Source organism: Silurus meridionalis, chromosome 9, assembly GCF_014805685.1.
Source record: "Silurus meridionalis isolate SWU-2019-XX chromosome 9, ASM1480568v1, whole genome shotgun sequence".
Lineage (NCBI taxonomy): Eukaryota > Metazoa > Chordata > Actinopteri > Siluriformes > Siluridae > Silurus > Silurus meridionalis.
Window position 1 is genome coordinate 19,006,898 of NC_060892.1, and position 20,098 is coordinate 19,026,995.

General features: G+C 37.7%; 1 protein-coding gene across 3 annotated transcripts; it reads left to right on the plus strand.

The window, feature by feature from the left end:
• Positions 1-1,953: 1,953 nt before the first annotated feature.
• Positions 1,954-15,864, plus strand: prkacba (protein kinase, cAMP-dependent, catalytic, beta a). 3 transcript variants are annotated; one of them, XM_046857667.1, is made up of 11 exons: positions 1,954-2,444; positions 7,297-7,305; positions 8,440-8,501; positions 8,582-8,710; positions 10,995-11,093; positions 11,180-11,262; positions 11,340-11,466; positions 11,560-11,655; positions 12,498-12,620; positions 12,776-12,940; positions 15,029-15,864. In XM_046857667.1, exons 1-11 carry the CDS (start codon positions 2,399-2,401, stop codon positions 15,152-15,154), a joined length of 1,065 nt encoding a protein of 354 aa, XP_046713623.1. In that variant the 5' UTR covers positions 1,954-2,398; the 3' UTR covers positions 15,155-15,864. The 3 variants fall into 3 exon arrangements, with proteins under 3 accessions (XP_046713623.1, XP_046713624.1, XP_046713622.1); XM_046857668.1 differs by lacking the exon at positions 7,297-7,305 and having other exon boundaries at positions 1,960-2,444; XM_046857666.1 differs by lacking the exons at positions 1,954-2,444; positions 7,297-7,305 and adding an exon at positions 5,051-5,948.
• Positions 15,865-20,098: the final 4,234 nt, after the last annotated feature.

Here is a 20,098-nt window from a genome sequence, read left to right on the forward strand (position 1 = left end):
TTATAGTGTTTTATAGTAAAATGTGTCATAATACAGATATAACTATCATTTTCATGGTGTAAGTCTTGATATTGTGATAACAGTAGCTCATTAATGCAATATTCTCTCCATATGTTGTTAAAATAGATAAACCAGCATGATGGCCAGAAGGCTGACTATTGAAGCGAAAGGCAAGCCATTTCGAGGATTGTGAGTAAGAAAATCAATACACAAACATTGCACATACATATAAACCCACACTAAAAAACAGGCTGACCATCAAACTGGTTGACCATAGAAAAGAACAGCAGTTGATAAACAGAAACAGAGAGATGTGAAGAAAAATCAGAAGCCAGTGAGATCACCAACAGTTTCCACAGATATCATAATTCACCATTTGAGAAAGACTTTAAGAGCAAAAATTGAGACCATGGCACAAGATGGAAACCACTCACTGGCAGTAGGAATAATAATAAAAACAGATTGAAATTTGCAAAGAAATACAGGGATGAGTGACATAAATGCTGGATTCAATGTCTAGCAGTAATATCTAGTATTAATATAAATAGTGTCATGGCTTATGGCTTGAAGGACTGCTTATAGAACAGGTACACCAATCATGAAAACATTTTTTTCTGTCAAATGTATAGAGAAATACATCTAATTATGATCATGAAGCAGGACAATCACCAGAACTCCCAATTGGACATGAATTTCACCTCAGGAATGAAGGGAGACACCCCAACAATAAACAACTGAAAACTGTTGTACAAGCCAGGAAAAGCATCACAAAAAAACAGTGGGTCTCCATTTTGATGCAGTTCTTGCAAACAAGCCAAAATACATCCAAATATGAGTTTGTTATTAGTATTAGTAATACCCATATATATAATTAATGCACTATTGTTATGTAACTATCAGTGAAAGCTAATGTGAAGCTAGTGCTCAATCTATCCTTTTAGAATTCGTTATAGTTTTTCATCATGCAGATACAGATCAAGAGCTTCAGATAATGTTCATGTCAAACATCAGGAATGGAAGAAAGACTGCCAGATGGGCTGGTTTCACTATTTTAGAATCTGCCAATCTCCTGTGAGTTTCACATACAATGGTCTCTACAGTGCATACAGAATGGTGTGAAAAACAGTAGAGGTCAGAGAAAAATACCAGATTGGTTCAAATTGCAAGTAATGGCAATTTTACCGCTGTGGTAAGCAGAAAACAGAACTCTATCATGCTATCATGGGTACAGAATCATTGCACTACATCACTGCAGTTTCAAACAGGGTTTATTCTGCCAATATGATTAGCTGCAACCCTGAACAGGATTAAATGGATAAGAAAGAAAGAAAGAAGAAAGAAAGAAAGAAAGAAAGAAAGAAAGAAAGAAAGAAAGAAAGAAAGAAAGAAAGAAAGAAGTATTAATAAAAAAGTAAGGTTGTGTGAATGAAGAGTGAATGAACAAATGAATAGATAAAAATGAATGTATGAATAAATTGGTGGCTAAATAAATGAACAAATAAATAGATATGTGGGTGAATGAATGAATGAATGAATATTATGGTGGCTAAATGAATGAATGAATGAATGAATGAATGAATGGATAGGGGCAGAATGAATGAATGCATGAACGAATGCATGAACGAATGAATGAATGAATGAATGAATGAATGAATGAATGAATGGGGAGCAGAAAGAATGAATAAATGAATGAACGAACAAATAAATGAATGAATGAATGAGTTAGTTAATGGATAGGTAGTTGGTTAAATAAATAATAAATTGATAGATAGATAGATAGATAGATAGATAGATAGATAGATAGATAGATAGATAGATAGATAGATAGATAGATAGATAGATGGATGGATGGATGGATGGATGGATGGATGGATGGATGTCCTGAGTGATGTCTCTCGAGGGTCCTGCTGCACGGTCATGTCCCCTTTCCCCCACTGAACGGCGCTCCTTCCGAGTCCCGACGCGGTGCCACGCATGTCGCGTCATATCCGGCTGATGCTGGGGATTTGTTTGTTTTTATTTTGGCCAGGAGCAGGTTTTCCTGTGCGGCTGCACCGGTTTACATCGCACGCCTCTCACAGCGCACCCCAAATGAATGTCCCCATCAACAGAACTATTTCCCGATGATGTCTAAGCGCCTATGAGACAACACCCGGTGTCTCCGCTGAAAGCTGCACAGCCGATTAGCTGCCGGTCCTGGGCTACCATTGACAGCTCGCTAGCTAGCCTGCTAACACGATTAATGCACACTATAAAGCGAGCTGAAGAGCACAGCTAGCTAACAGGGCCAGCTGTCCACCTGGAGACGAGGAAGAGCGCTCGCTGGCCAGCTAACCAGCCCGGGAGTCCCCTGGTGTCCCAGCCACAATCCCCCGACAGTGTCTCCGTGTCCCTGACCATGGGAAACGCCGCTGCTGCCAAGAAAGGCAACGAATTAGAAAGCGGTGAGTAAATAAATAAACAAACAAACAACACAAATCACTCGGTGTTCAACATCAATACAGTGTACACGTGTATAAATCATTATATCCCATTAGGGTTGATGATGTTTTCCTGAAGAACAGCAGCATTTCACTCTCAGATGGCCTTCCAGCAGATATTCACTGGATGGAGAATCTCAGATCTCAGGGTTAGATCTGAAGTGTAGCTGATAAGGAAGACATCAAATGTAGAAGCATTCAAAATAAAAGCTAGCTTTTAATCATAAACATAATAAATATATATTTTTAATAGCTTTGATGCACATTTTTCATTTTGATTGTCAAAAGGAAGTCATCACAGTAGCTACAACTTCATCCATGGTTGGGTCAACATAATCATAAAATCACCATCTATAAACACCATCGTCCCTTAGGATTGAACTCCCAAAAACTTGAATCTTGTGTCACTGGGTGGACACTATATGATGGACAGCTGTTTACCTGGTAGGACCTGGACCTAAAAAGGCATCTGTGCAGACTCCCTGGAGCAGCACACCTAATATCCACGAGGGGGCGACACTAGTCATAGAGTGGAATGCCACTGTAGGTGCAGTCCCTGGTTCACAGCTCACTGCAGATTTCACCTGACAGTGGAATGTATCAGGCTTGTATAGTAGGACATCTTGTGTTTTGAGAGTGTTTCATAGGCTGAGACACTAAGGAGGCACCTGGAACGGAATGGGGTACCAAAAATGTACGTGCCGCTCCCCGTCTTTCTAACGAGGCTCACAACAGTGTTCTGACCTGTATAGTTGGGATTTCTTGCTCCTCTTAGGTCAAAGGGGTCAAAGCCGTCGGTGCAGGCAAGCTGGCTGAAAGTTCTAACACTTAGCTGTGTTTGGGCCAGAAAGCTACGAGGGTATTCAGGAGTGGAATAGAAGGTCTCAGGGAATATTGAATGTGTCCGAAATTTGACCAGATCCTTGTGTATGACTCGAATGCTGAAGCCGCGCCACAAGTGTATACACTTATGTCTTCACAGCTTATGTATATACGGTATATTGCTCTTATAGATGTGCTGTTATCAGTCATCATTAACCATGAGGGTGCCTACCTGAGAAGTTTTCTTGTGTACCTGAGAAGGAACAGAGCACCATTGGACTATTTGACATCCTGTAGGATAAATAATGACCATTGCAGATCTGTATAGTTGTGCAGTTTCAATCCATGCCCCTCTTTCCAGATCTTCTATGGCCACAGAGTGACCCTGACACACACCATAGCCTCCATGCAGTCAATTCACGTTAAACAACATGGCGCCATTTAGAAACCAGATCAGCGAAGAACTGTTCGGCATCCTGGCCTAGGTGTCCTCCTGCTAGCATTTCATTCGAGTCAAATTTAACTCCAAAACGTGAACATCTCAGCAGTGTCGTGGCTGCACAGACGGCACAGGGGGTATGTTTAAACTGGAGACTGCGTCTCTCTCTGACAGTTAATACCCACACGGTGAACACAGCTGTTATTTTTTTCTCTGCTTCCAGGGAGTTTAGACATTTGCTCAGAGACATTCCTGAGGTTCAGCATGTGTACGAGGCACAAAGGAAAGAAAGGCAATGACAGAATGATGATCGTGTGACAGCGCTATTTATGCCAATCTGTAGAAACCATCATGCATGTGGATGCACAAGAACCACGTAAACAATCATTGCACAAACATTTTTTTTATTGTATTATTCACATCAAAAATACACTTTAGATGTGCTGGTAAAATTAAATTCTTCAGCCTTTCTTGATCTCTCTAACAACAGCGATTATATTCTTTCCTATTTATTAATGGTGCCTTTATAACAGTTTAACAGGCGCATTTAATGTTTGAACAACTTGGTTGCATTATAGCAACTATAAATATGTTTCGTCATCAGAATCTCTTTTTCTCTCTCTCATATATATATATTATTATATATAATATTAATAAAACTGAAGTCTTTACTGTTGTGGAAAAATAATTGAATTCTGTCAAATAAAATCTTCACCGAATGTATAATTTTCCTTATTTTTATTTTTTCTTCTTCCTCAACACATTCCTCAGGAATGCAGATATACATCTCCGATATAAACACAAGCACCTACACATGAATGAGTTGCTACTATATAAGCGATTACAAACGAGAGCGACTTTCATCTTTTAAATCACGGAACGTAAATGCATCCCGAAAATTCAGCCAGCCGACCAATCAGATTTGAGAATTCCGCAGCAGCGTGGTATAATATATAACAAATATATAAACACGGGGTTTTATTGGTTTAAAGGCAGCAGTGATGTATAAATGTTTTGATATATTAGTACTTCATGTGGTCCTACATTCAAGGGTCATGTTACAGTTTATTCCATGAGTATTAGTGCCCTGTTTTTCTGGTGCAGTTGGTTTTTAGAACAATCAGCAAGCAGCTTTTGATGTGGTAAAGCCTCCATAGTAGAGTCCACAAAGCACTGGCGTGGCTGCAGATTTTCATTTCAGCCGAGCAGGAGCCACACCTCGTTTAGTAGCTACCTTTTTCTTTTTTTCTTTTTATTAAAAGGTAAATTCGTGCATGTGGGTTGTTCTTTAGTGCGCTCAGCCATTGCTGAAGGGATTGTTGCGTTTTCGTGATCGTTTCTCTGTTGACTTGGATGTACTCGAATTTGTTACGACCAAAACTTGTGCCTCCTGTTATAGACTTTAGAATCGTTGATATCCTGGTTGTGATTGTAATTCAAGGTATGTTGTATTTGTGTTTGGGTCAATAATGATCTGTTTTGTTTTGATTGCCCTTGGGTGTAATTGTATTCATTTTATATGCCCTTAGTGCTGTCAGTAAGATGAACATAAATTTTGAGAGGAAATACAAATAAAAAATCTGAAAAAAAAAACATAAAAAATGGGAGGTTGAGGAAATTGTTTGAGTGAACAATTTTCATGACTGAATATAGTTTTTACAGTTTTTACTAAAAAAAAATTTATACAGCAATTATTTGGAGCTAGTTCTCATAAAGGGGGCCAATAATTCTAGAGTTGACTGTAAGTTTCAGATTCACATTGTTTTGAGCCATTATAAATGCAGGGTATTGTTTTAAACAAGCAGAACTGCTGTCCAGTACTTGCTATATAAAAAGAAAATATGAAGCTGGTTAACATGAACAGGAAGTGGAACTAGCTTTGTATGCGGTAAAGCAGACAACGCTGCAATAAGTATCACAAACAGGAAGTGTCTGTTATTCTTCAGGGCCCTGATGCACACTGAGCGTATCAGTCAGTTGTAGTGTGGGGGGAAAAAGAAAGAAAAAAAAAAAAGGACAAAAAGAAATGGCCCACGCAAGGGATCAAAGCTTTGGCCATTCTATGGGCACCAACTCAGCTCTCCAAAAGCTGGACAATTTGGCCAGTCGTTTTCTTCCTTTCAAGAGCCGCAAGGGAACCCATGACAAATCACATGAGAGCGATGGGCCGCATGTCTCCGGGTACACCGTCATTTGGGATGAAACAAGTAAGTGAAATGCAGCAGGCGTTGCAGTGCAGGTTCGTGTTGGATTATCGTGCGAGGGGCAAAAAAGGGCAACTCGAGTCACCTGCTTTTAGAGTCGAACAGAAAACAATTTAGCATGAATAAAACTGAGCTTGTTGCATGAGCAAAAGTGAGATTTGAAGGTAAAATTGGCTCTCAGAGATGACTTCCTTTCTTGACATGAGGCAATACAGTTGAAAGGGAAATTAAATGAAAAGGCAAAAGATTTGAACATTTTTATGTTGTTTACTGAATCAGTGAAATGTTTTCATTTGCGAGTGCAAAGTGACCACAGTTTTGTAGGTAAACATCCTGAAACATGTCTAACTTTTGGCTTTTTTTTTACGAATTTACTTCAACCCCAGGATGATTATAGAGCAACTGACTAATAAGCAGCTTGGCATGAACCTCAGAGCTTTTTTTTTTAAATCTTCTCCTTTACTTTTTTACGTTCGTCTCTCTTCACAGCCTCCTTATCACCTTTGGGACCTTGGTATAGATTGTACATGATTGCAATTGTTAAGCAGAAATCAAAAAAAAGAACTGATCTTTGATTTCCTTTGAGTGCCTGCATGCAGTCTTATATTTTTTTTAATCATAATAGCGATAAACCGTTACATAAACAGTATAAAGCACCTTTAAAATGAGCAAGTTAAGGCGCTTTTTATAAGAAAACACAATCGTTTCAATACAATTCATAAAAAAAGTGATCATAAATATTAAAAGTTATATTAAAAACAAATCAGTCACAAATCAGTTATGCCTGTTATTACATGTAATAATGCTTCTTTGTATAGGAGCAGATTAGATGATACGCATTTATAAATACTTTTATTATTTTTTTGGCCTCTTTATTAAAATTGTTTTAATTTTCAATTGATTTAATCCAGTGGCGTATTCTTGTCCCGTGGCTGCATAAAACCCTATTATCCCTTTTCTCATGTGCGACGCACTAAAATCTTGATTGGTCTGAATGAATATACTTGAGTTCTCTCTCAGCCTCGTCCTCTGGTCCTCTGACCTGCTAATTATTTTTCTGTGGTTACAGCACAGCGTTATCTTCGCCCCGACAGGAAGACTTCTGTTTCCTTTTCGCGCTCAAATAAAAACTAAACTTCTTGTCATATTCTGTAATGGATCTCAAACGTCGTGTCTTCCAGGCTGCTTTTTGATCGTAGAATATCGTCCTGTTTTAATTTTAGCCGTGTTTTAGAATGCGATATGCGGATTAAAAACTGAACACCTCGTTTGACCTAAACTTTCATTTCCACTCCTGTTTTTCTCCTCTTTCTCTTCTCTTTTCGTTCCTGCAATCCTCGGTGCACTGTAGAAGCATTTGGTATGCTCAGGTTTCACATACTGCCCCGTGTTTCACAGAATGTTATATTTCAACGTAATGCATGTGAATGTAGTGTTAAAAGTTCAAACTATATGGACAAAAGTATTTGGACACCACACTTATCCAGCAACTTCCTCAAACTATTACCACAAAGAAAAAGGCACACAATTGTATGGGGGGTCTTTGGGTGTGGCGGCATGAATGAAAAGGCCCAAATCTGTTCCATCATGATAATGCCACAGTGCACAAAAGGAATTCCATGAAGATATGGTTTATATGGGTTGAGAGGAAGATCTTGAGTGGCCTGCTATCAAGCTTTGACCTTAACCCAATTAAACACCTTTGGGACGAATTGAAAAGCTGACTGCACCCCAGGTCTCCTCACCCTACACCAGTACCTGACTTTGTGGCTGAATGTGGCACAAATCTCTGGAGTTTATTATAAAAGCAAACGAGGACTAAATGTGGAATTCAATGTTTATAAAGCACATATGAATCTTATGGTCAGGTGTCCACAAACATTTGTTCATATAGTGTTGATGGAATCGAATGAATTATTTTTGAAGATGAGTATATGCATTTTAAATGAATCCCACTGAAGTAGACAAGAATCGTTTTGGCGAAACCATTTTTTTGCGGGAGCGTCCGTGATAACGAAGATCCAACTGCAACAATTCTGTTTGAATCAATCCACAAAATCGTGTTCAAATCCTTTCCGATCCTATCAGTAAATCAGAAGTTAAAAAGAATTTCTTCTTTGTTGTAAACCTTGAAGGAAGCTTTTAAAAGTATAAGTCCCTCAGCGACGCTGCAGCGTTTTCAGTGGAATTTCATGCGGTCTCTGAACGGCCGAAGGGCGGATGCTTGTTCTGTGCAGGAGAGCTGCACGTTTGTTGTGGTCTGTGTTTACTTTGCATGTGCATCAGCTAGCTAAAAAAAAAAAAAAAAAAATTATTTTTTCATGGATTACCTTTATAACGTTTTTCTCTAGTTTCTAATAGTTTTGTTTTGGTTCCTTTTTTTTTTTTCATGAACTGTGATTTGTTCATATTTTAGGTTATTGCATGCAAATTAAATGTATAACAGAAAAAAATAATCAGTTATAACTTTTTAAACCTTTTTTGTTTCCTTCAGTGAAAGAATTTTTAGCCAAAGCTAGAGAGGATTTCTTGAGGAAATGGGAGTGTCCACCACAGGTAAAGGATCTTAATAGAGATTTTTCTGATTTATTGTTATTTTTTTTTCTATCTACATTACGTCTTTTGAATCTCCACAGAGCACAACCTGCCTTGATGACTTTGAAAGACTGAAAACTCTGGGCACCGGTTCGTTTGGAAGAGTTATGTTAGTGAAACATAAAGGCACAGAGCAATACTATGCTATGAAAATCCTGGACAAGCAAAAAGTAAGTGCATTATAAAATCAAATATTTCTATGACTAGATGAAAAGTCTCAGCTTTGCTACATGGACGACATTTAGTTTTAATTTAAAAGCTTAAAGAAGACACATGCAGTCTTCTTCAGTCTTCATCTTCACACACTATTGCAAACACACACACACACACACACACACACACGTTCACCACACCTAGGGTATAGTTTTCAGTTTGGTGGTGATAAGCTGATAAGTGAATGCTGTTAAAATCAAATTGAGTTCTTTCTTTTTAGCATGCGGAAATGTAAAAAATTGAACTTTTTAGTTATTAGTTATTACAGGTTGGTGGTTGAATATTAAGAAATAAGCACTACATAGTGCTTATCAAAGACATTAAACCCCAATGGTATGTTTACTATTTCACAAATTAGCTTTACAATTAAAGTATACAATTTTAGTATAATCTTTAAATCAAGGGTGCTGTAAGTTACATGTTACATGTGTATGTTACATGGTGTTAACGCATGAGGTAGAGGCATATAGAACCACCCAATATGAAGCATTTAGAATTTTCCCACTAGTTAAAGTTCAAGCTCTTGGGTAAAATTGGATTAAAACAATACATTAATATTTTTTTAATATACTGGTTTGTTAGAACTGGAATTTTGCTTCATGCACAAATATAAAGTAGTGCAATACTGTTGCATTTAGGGTTTGCATGGGTACTATTACCACCAGGCTGCCACTGTTGAGTCAGGGGATCAACGCCATTAACCCTCTCTAGTCCATGGGCGGAGTATCATGGATGCTTTGCGCTGTGAGACCACCTTCCTAACAAGCTGAGATATACGAAGAAAATAATTTTACCCTGCAGTAATATACGTTACATGGGCCAAAGTTTGTGGACGCGTAACTGTAAGATTTGAATGTGATTTTTGAGCATCACATTCCTTATTTCCTCCACATTTGCTGTTGTAATAACTTCCAGGCTTCAGGGAAAATGTTCCAGTAGATTGAGTAGATGAAGTGTTTTCCAGAAGTGTGGTTCCAAAATTCCGGTTCCATCCTAGTGTTCAAAAGACTCGAGGTCAGAGATCTATAGCAGGCCACTCAAGATCTTCCACACCAACCCATGTAAATTGTATCTTGACGGAGCTTGATTTGAGCATTGTCACAGGTTTGTCCTAGTTCAAGTGAAGTGGAAATTTTATGCTTCCATTCGGATCCATTGGCAAGACATTTAGATATGGTAGGCAGTGTGTCCCTCCAACAGTTTTTGGAAAGAATGGATGGAAAAATTCAGGCGTCTGAGTACTTTGGTCCATATAGTGTATATGTGAGATATAAAAGATTCTTCTTCTTCTAAAAAGAAATGGTACCCATGATGCATCACAGTGTTTAAATAGTCAGAAGTAGCATTGATTACATTTAATCAGTGGTTGACAGTAACAAAGTAAATGTTATTCGTTACTGTACTTAATTAGCTTTTTTGCATATCTGTACTTAACCGAAGTATTTCCGTTTCGGGAGACTTTAATATCACTACAATTTAGATTGGACCTCACCTAAACCTAGATTTTTTTTTAAGTATTTGAAAAGAAGATTTCGCTCATTATAATTTGAATAGATATCAGTGTTTGAATCATTAATATTATTCTAGTTATAGATTGTTGTGTTAAGAGTAACAGAGTTTTTTTTAACATAAATTGAGTTGATTAAGAAAGAGTCTTGTGGCAAAAATGATAATAGGAACATTATAGCCGTAATAAACCATAGTATTTGGATACTTAAGTACATTTGAAGGCAAATACTTTTGTCCTTTTACTCAAGTGAAAGTTTAAAGGCAGCATTTTTACTGGAGTAATATTTTGCCTAGTGTATTTCTACTTTAAAGCACGTACATGGTTTGTGTACTTTGTCCATCACTGATTTTAATCAACATGCTGTCATGGTCATATTACAGTATTATCATTTAGAATTCTAATAAAGTATTTATTTGACTATAATCTGATGTTGAAAACGTTCAGAATGCAGATATCAGCTTCGCTACTAGACTAGCGGTTAGAGCTATGCAAACCACAGGAACAGCACAGTGTGACTTTTTTTTAAACATGGCAATAAGCAATCAGCATCAAAACCATTTAATGTGTCAGATTCCCCACAGTCATGGTTGTTGATCTAGATTCTAAACAAAAATAAACTTCCCTATTCAATAGAACTCTATTCAATAGTCATGTATTTTATGAACATTATTAATGTCATGTTGCACCATTCGGCTAATTTATTTCTTGTGTTCGTTTTTGTTCTCCCCAAGGTGGTGAAGCTGAAACAAATAGAACACACGCTAAATGAGAAGAGAATATTGCAGGCCGTCTCTTTTCCATTCCTCGTCAGACTGGAATACTCTTTCAAGGTAAATAACTGGCTGGATGATTTTGTCAACGTGTGCAATTCTTTATATGTTTAGTTCTTACATTGACCGATATTCTGTTTTTATAGGACAACTCCAACTTGTATATGGTTATGGAGTATGTTCCTGGTGGAGAGATGTTCTCACACCTCAGACGAATTGGACGATTCAGGTGAGGACTGCAACAATGAACTTAAATAATCCACTGGCTTGGACTAATTCACTTTCAATGTTTCTCCATGCCCAAAGTGAGCAGCATGCCAAGTTCTATGCAGCTCAGATCGTGCTCACGTTCGAGTACCTTCACTCGCTAGACCTCATCTATAGAGACCTGAAGCCGGAGAATCTTCTCATCGACCAGCATGGATACATCCAGGTAAATCAGTTGCGTCCTTAATTTCTTAAAATCCTTTATTTTCTTATATCCTTTTTTTTTTTTTTGCTACATGCCATATTATGTGTTTCTTAGGTTACAGATTTTGGCTTTGCTAAAAGAGTAAAAGGAAGAACTTGGACATTATGTGGCACACCAGAATACCTGGCTCCAGAGATCATCCTTAGCAAGGTGAAACCGACGACGCATATCATCCACAATGTTTACGATATTTTTCGGACTATAAGCCGCTACTTTTTTCACGTTTTGAACCCCGCGGCTTAAACAACGAAGCGGTTTATTTATGAATTTTTCCTGTGTTTTTCCCGGTTTCACAAACTTCAAGCCAAAAAACTGAACCCCATAACATTAGACCAATGAAATTTCCGAACGGAAAAGAAAAAACGCACCTCACCTGTGTTCTGAGCTGCACGGCATCGGGAGAAAAAACTTTTTTTTTAACGCACAACGATGCCAAAAGATAAACTCCTGAGAGAAATAGTTGTGAAAGGAAGGAGGAAGACAGTGAACAATGACTTTCTTGGTCGGCTACTGTTTAGATACAAGCTGTTGTAATGTGTTGAGTCTGGGTTAAGAGAGCTCGCTAACTCCAGTTGCAACAGAAATCATATAAGCACAGACAGGTTTCCAAAACTCGTGCTTTTTTATTTTTCTTGGCAACAGCGTTACGGGTTAGTCAAAGAAACTTGAAATGAGCATCAGAAAATAATAAGGACATAATCCTTGTCTTGAACACATGCAGTAATAGCGGAAAATGCAGTGGCATGCTATTCCCAAAATACCGCTATGCTTCTAAAGGAAGCGCAACATATTTCACCCGTTACACCGTGTGTAACGTGTCTTTCGTTAAAGCCTGTGTAAAGAACATCAGCGGCTTATTTATATTCAAAATAAAAATATTTGTAAAATTCAGTGGGTGCGGCTTATAGTCCGGAAATTACGGTACATATCTCTAAAAAAATACAATTACTAATATGTAGATATTCTTCTATATTTTGTTTTTTTGTGTTTAGGGCTACAATAAAGCTGTGGATTGGTGGGCACTCGGTGTTCTGATCTATGAGATGGCGGCAGGATACCCACCCTTTTTTGCTGACCAGCCAATCCAAATTTATGAGAAAATTGTATCTGGAAAGGTAATCAGTTATCAAAGCACAGGCATTTTTCCAATGCATATATATATATGCTTTAATAATTACTTTTCTGGCATGTTTTTATTTATTTTTCTCTCTTGACCCATCAAACAATTTTATCCAATATGACATATCAAATTTTCACATTTTGGCTGCAGGTCCGATTCCCTTCTCACTTCACTTCAGATCTGAAGGACTTGCTGAGGAATCTTCTTCAGGTTGATCTCACCAAACGCTTCGGCAATCTGAAAAACGGCGTCAACGACATTAAAAACCACAAGTGGTTCGCTGCGACAGATTGGATCGCAATTTATGAAAGAAAAGTAAGTCGGCTCGTTTATCACATTTTCGAGACCTTTTAATAGAAAGTCGTTTCTGAGGCGAAATAAACTTTCGAAATACTTTTCAGTTGAACGGCCAATAACAGTTTTGGAGGCGAATTCACGTGGGAGCGTCATTTTGTGGCGAGTGAACATTAATGTAGATAAAGATTTGTTTACTCACAGAGGAAATTGGGGAGATAAGAGAATGTCAGCTTGCAGTTATGATTCCACATCCTTGAAAATGAGAAGGACTCGAGTAGGTACCTACCGAATTGTGTTTACTCGATCTCGTGTGTAAATCGTCTGTAAATACAATAAATATTAGTGTTGTGTTTGCCATAAATGGTGCAAACATCATCTCTGAAACTGCACCCTAACTGTACAAGAATGCTATGATATTAATATGGAATTAAATCAAATCACGTGTTCAGATTTGTGAAAATTTCACGCAATGGCACTTCACCTTAAAAGATTTCTTCCATGTAAAAGAAAATGGAATAAAACAATTTAATATCTCAGAAGAAAAGAAAAAAAAACACTGAGTGGAACCAATAGACTGGCACAAAACAGCCCAAACAAAAGGGAAAAGATTTCTATTTTATTTATTTTATACAGGATGGCAAATTCTCTGTTTGTTGCTAGCAAACAGACTGATAATTAATGGTTAGCGCTCAGTATAAATTAGGGCATGTCTTCAAACCTGACAGAGAGCACACAGGCATGAAAGAAGCAATACCCGTGCCAGGCTTAAGTAATTACATAATTATTCAAATGTCACAATTGTTATCACACTTGCTTCCTTGGGCTGTAGTTTTCAGCATGAGAAATCATAAATCAAGTGCCAGTGTAGAGATGCACAGTATTTTAATGTCATGTCAACGCTTTTACACGGCTATGTTCATCATCTTGTATGTTTTGAAGCGGCCATTCTGTTTGATATCAATCTTCAATCGGTCACATTTCTACACGTGATACGGATTTCGCAGTTTACCAGACTTGGCTGAACTGTGGAAACCCGCAAAATGCAAAACCTCTTCCCGCTAAAGCTTGTGTTTCCGGGTTTCAGCATTCGCATGCTAATGAATGGAAGTCATTGGAACAAAAGGTCTAGTGTGACCGAAGCCTATGTGTTAAAGTGGTCTATGCCCCTAATCCAACACTTCACAGTAGATGGCTACTAGCGCCTATTATCATGGATGTGCAAATCATTAGGGACCAAAAAAAGAACCAGAGAAAGAAAATAACCCTCCAAAATGAATCAATGAATGTATATATTTATGTTTCAAGTTAATTTGTTACATGCAACATGATGCTGGATAAAAATCCCCTTTATCTACTGTACCTCAGGATGTGGTAGAGGTGTACAGTGCTTTTCTAAATCAGGAACACGCAAATCCACTATATAGAAAAAACCTTTTTCATACCCATATTTGGTTCTTCACATTTTTTGCAACGGAATTGGAAGCACACTATTTTAGAGGATTTCTTTGTACACTGAAGCGTTAAGATTTCCCACCGGAAGAAGCCAAACCCCGTTCCAGCATGCCAAAGCTACTGAGCACAAAGTGAGCTCTAAGAAGACATGGTTGTGTTGAGGTTGTTGAGGAACAGAGCCCTGAACCCACACCGAACACCTTCGGGATGAACTGGAACACCGATGTTTTGCATCGCGCACATGTGAGTGTGACGATCAGGTTTCCGCATACTGATGAAATCGAGAAAATAAATGACAGGACATAGCTATTTTGCGAGCTTTTTTGCGTGTTTAACATATTGGTGAAAAATAAGAAGACATTTGCCGGATTTAAATGATTTTCTTACAACAGGGAGTGTTGCTAGACAGGTATACCCTTAAGAGGGCAATGTACTTAATCATTTTCCTCAGTCTGCATTAATATACTTTATTCCCTGTCACATCACAGCTTAGCCTATGAGAAAGTGGAATGTCATGATTGGATGGTCAAGTCCCAGCACCAAAAGCTGCCACTGTTGGCCCCTAACCCATATTTGATGGATTGCTTACTTTTCCAGGCAAAGAAGGCAGAACATTTCTCCTGACATAAATCTTGGCATCTGTTCTGCTCACAGGTTGAGGCTCCCATTATACCAAAGTGCAGAGGCCCAGGTGACACGAGCAACTTTGACGACTACGAAGAGGAGGAGATCCGGATCTCAGACACAGAGAAGTGCGCTAAGGAGTTCATGGAGTTTTAGTTGAAACAAGAGCTCTCAAAGGGCTCGTACATTTTTTGGATTTTTGTTTTCTCCTTTACTTTGCACTCCTTCAAAGGTGAGAGGCGAAGCTCCGACCTTCATGTGTGTTTCACATTTCTTCATTCCACAAAGGTTACGAGAGATACATGAGTGCCGTGATCTCTGTGTGCAAATCGCACCGAGCTATACATGAAGTTCGGCACGAAACCGCAGTTTCTCTTTCGGGCTGCATCACAAAGCACCAGACACACTCTTAGTTTGTTTCTCTCTTTTTTTTATTTTGTTATATTTCTTCTTGTAATTATTTTATTTGTAGTATTTTTTTTTAATTATTGGACCGAATGAAGAGCTACTTTAACTTGTGTTTAAGGAGATTACTATCAGTCTGTGATACTGCACTTTTTTAAGGATTGGTGCTGCTTGTTCTTGCCAGCAACATATTACATCAGTTACGTGCTAATTCAGTTCTTAAGCTTTATGCTGTTCGTGACATATTCACTTCCCGCCTACGTAGAGTGAATGTGTGTATGCTTGTGTATCACTGTGTGGGTGGTACGTGCGCGTGCGCGCATGCGTGCGTGCGTGTGTATGTGTGCGCATGCGTGCAAAAAGCCTACTGAACGAGTATTGTGAAGGTTATTATTCTAAATATTATTATTATTAAACACTTTTTTTTTAATAACAGCCAGAGCAGATAGTGTATATATATATATATATATATATATATATATATATATATATATATATATATATATATATATATATATATATATATATATATATATATATATATATATATGTATATATATATATATGTGTATATATATATATATATATATATATATATATATATATATATATATATATATATATATATATATATATATGTATGTATGTATGTATGTATGTATATGTTACCTCACTTTTGTGTGTAATTTCCTCATGAAGCCTAAAAGATGCTCTTTACATTTGTAAGACTGGTACGCCAGCTAGGCCTGTCACGATTCTAAAATTCTGGCTGATAATCAGCATCTAAATAATTGACTATTTAAGGTTTACTATTTCCTTTTTATGCCATTTTTATAATAAAAGCATTACAGTAGTCTAATTAGGACCATTTAGTTAAGGGAGGAAAATTCGTTTTCAAGATTTCAGGGCTTTTCAAGGATGGAAAAGGGAAAATCTAAAAATAGCAATCGTTTATCCAACAATAAGACAAAAATCGGAAATATACGGAGAAATCTACAGAAACCGATATATGACTTGGTTTATTCATAATATCTATATACAGAACAAAACATTACCATTTTTTCTTCTAATTTTCTTTGTTTCGTTTTTTTATTTCAGATAGGGATACAAACTTTTGCACTACGCTGTGCATCAACACCAAACATAGAATATTACCTCTGCATTTGAGTCCATTTAGGAAATCGCAGTACGAGATAAATAATAAAATATGAAATGCAAAATAAGGTACGATAGCAACAACTGTGAAAATGAAGCAAGAATTAGGAGTTAGGGTGTGTCTCAAATCAGCTCCCTAATTTAGTAGTCAGGCACTAATTAGGGACTCAGCCATTTTAAGGGTTTTCTTAGTCCAAACAAAAAACACAGGGAGCATTATTAATTATAAAGTTCCCTCACCACATATATCATTCATATATCCTGAAAAAACAAAACAAAATGTTGGACGACCTCTCAGGCAACAAATGCAAGTTGCTTGTAAGAGTTTTTGTAGCTCCCCTATGATTACTTACACATTATGGTCAAAAGATGGCGTACACCTGACTATAAGATTCAGGTTTGCTTTTTTTAACATCCCATTCTTGTTAATAATAACCTCCATTCATCTGGGGACCACTACAGATTGGTACTTTTTGATACTCGAGATCATTTAGATGCAAAGGGTGTTATTAACGTCAGGTAGGGTGAGGAAGCCTGGGGTGCAATCAGCTTTCCAGGTGTTCAGTAGTGTTGAGGTCAGAGTTCAGGCTACTTAAGATCTCCACTCCAACTCTTGTAAACTCTGGTATGGAGTTGGCTTGGTGTACAGGGGCATTGTCATGCTGGAACATGTTTGGGTCTCCTGATTCAAGTCAAAGGGAAATTAAATTCTACTGCATCCTACACAATTGTGTGCCTCCAACTTTGTGGTAACAGTTTGGGGAAAGAACACATATGGCTGGAAAATTCAGGTGTCCCAATACTTTTGTCAATATCGTCCTCATAGTATAGGATAATGGTGATACTTTTGAACTTTATTTGATGTACTAAATAAGATTTGTTTGACTTTAAAGTTTAAAAGCTAGCCGTGACAGAAGCGCATGTAATGACAAATTGATATGATATTTAAGAGGCTGTGAGGGAATTGCTGTTTATAATTAGCTAAAATAGAATAGCCTTTATCTGTCACATATACAATACAGCACAGTGAAATTCTTTTCTTCGCATATCCCTGCCTGTTTGGAAGCTGCGGTCAGAGCGCAGGGTCAGTCGTGATACGGGCCCCTTGAGGCCAGAAGGTTAAGGGCCTTGCTTAAGGGCCCAAGAGTGGCAGCTTGGCGATACCGCGAATTTAAACCCCGACCTTCCGATCAGTAACACAGCACCTTAACCACTACGCTACCACTCCCTCCAAAGCTCAGTTCCCTGACTGGGAATCGAACCCGGGCTGCCCGAATCCTAACCACTAGACATAACAGAAATTAGTTGTTTATGTTTTTAAAATGTAAAGGTACAGTATGTCATTCTTTCGTTAATTCAAATACTGTAATGTAAAGAAATGCTTATTTAAATGACTCAGCTGTTCAGACATTAAGTGGAAGTTTGTTCTGCTTTCTTGGTGTCTGAACAAGATGTTTTAAGCATGTCTCCCTGAGAGATGGTGGGACCAGTCAAGCAGTCTTGGAGAACTGGAGGCAGTGTAGGTGCAGTATGGGGTGAGATAAGGGCTGAGAGATAGATGGGTGCTGATCCGTTTTTTTTTTTTTTTTTACATTGTAGGCAAGTATCAGTGTTTTGAATCTGATGCCCGTACAGGGAGCCAGTGGAGGGAGTGTAGCAATGAGATGATGTGGGACAATTTACTTTGCAAATTACACATTTCAATTATAGAAATATAATCAACTTTGGGGTAACAGTTACAGGTTTGCACAGGGCCATAATTACACGACCACATCACCGATTGTTTTTCTAGAACAATGTTTTATTCTATATTTCTTATTCATTCAGCTTCAATCATATGCACAAATGCATAATTCAAATAATCATGATTTGGTTATTATGTATTAATTGTGACAGGCCTGCAACATCTGCATAAGAATGACTTATGTGAACCTGTGACTTCACTTACTCAGTTCACACTGTTACTTTTCAATTTCCTCAACCGCGTGCTTTTCGTATTTATTTTTTGCTTTACACTTCTCCTACATCACCTTACATTCCACAAAATTTCGTTATTCATTCGATCGTGAGTATGTTAGATTGCGGCATTTACATTCAGCACAAAACAAACATTATTTTGCTGACTGAGCTGTTTCATTTCATGTCGTTTCTCTTTATGAAGTCTATTTATACATATGTTAAAGAGATAACTTATAATGTTCTATTTGTTGAAACCTTCTGACTGACATTTTGTTCAAAGTTCGAACTTTTTTTGTGGAAGGCAGTGTTTTATTTCTTATTTTGAATGTTCAGCACTTGATACTCCCAAAAATATATATTAAAAAAAAGGTTTAGTATTTCACTCGTCAGTGTAGGCTCTAGTATGCAATGTCTATGTATTTAGTTTGTATGATCATTTGCACAAAGGTCATTTAGACAGTGCAGACACAACCCCCCCACCCCACCCCCCACCTCCACATTATTAGCCTACATGTATTTTTAAGGGATGTGTCCACGTTTTCGCTGTAGCATATTTTATGTAACAAATGATATGTCACTGTAACAAATAAAGGAAAATGCTTTGTACTTCAGTGTTTTCAGTGTTTGTTTTTTTTGTTGATGTATATTGCAGCGTTATGCTAAAATGCTCTAAAACTATTCTCCCATTAATCTGTATTTCATACATAAAATGAAGTTGGTAGGACATGATTTGGAAAGGCACTTGTGAAGTGTTTCAGTAATGGTTGACCTTCTGCTAGTTTCTCCACACATCGTCGCTGGAGCTCAACCAGACTCAACCACTTCCTGTGAGATGATTGCTCAGTTTAGGCCAAAGCCAAAAAATTATAAAGGCCACTGTGCTCTTAGGCCTTTTCAGCTCAGCAGATTTTTTTTTGTGACGAGCCCTGGGGTGCAGTCAGGCTTTCAGTGCATCATAATATAATTTTCAATAAGGTTCAGGTCAGACCTCTGTATATGTAAGTGGAATAAAACACTCGAGGCTGCGCTGTGTTCTGCATGCTCTGCTTCAAGTTGAGTCACATCACATGCCATTTTCCATAATAGCCCGTCTGGTCAGGTTTTATTCCTTATTATACCAAGATTCCCAATCCTAACACTCCTACACAGTTACATGCAGTGACGTTAAGGGCGGTTGAGGCACTGGACAGACAGAGACAGATTTATGCACAAATATGAAATTATCTATAAATTAGTTTGATAAAGTTTAATGTTATTTCATGTAAAACGATCAGTACTTGCACGCTCTCACTGCAACAGGGGTAATGGCTGTCTTTCATGGTACTTTTTATTGCAGTTTGATTGACAGCAACAAGCCTAAATAACGTTTACACAGAAATATGAAATAAGTTAATTAGACTAAGGTGGTGACAAATCAAGGTCAACAAACACTATATTGATGATATTCACACAAATAGTAATTTTATTTATTGGAATATAAGCCGCTCCTGACTGAAAGTGGTTGGCAGTTAATTGGCAGTTTAATTGGATTAAAGGGTGTGTAGGGAACAGGAAGTGAATTAATTTCTGTAGGACATTTAT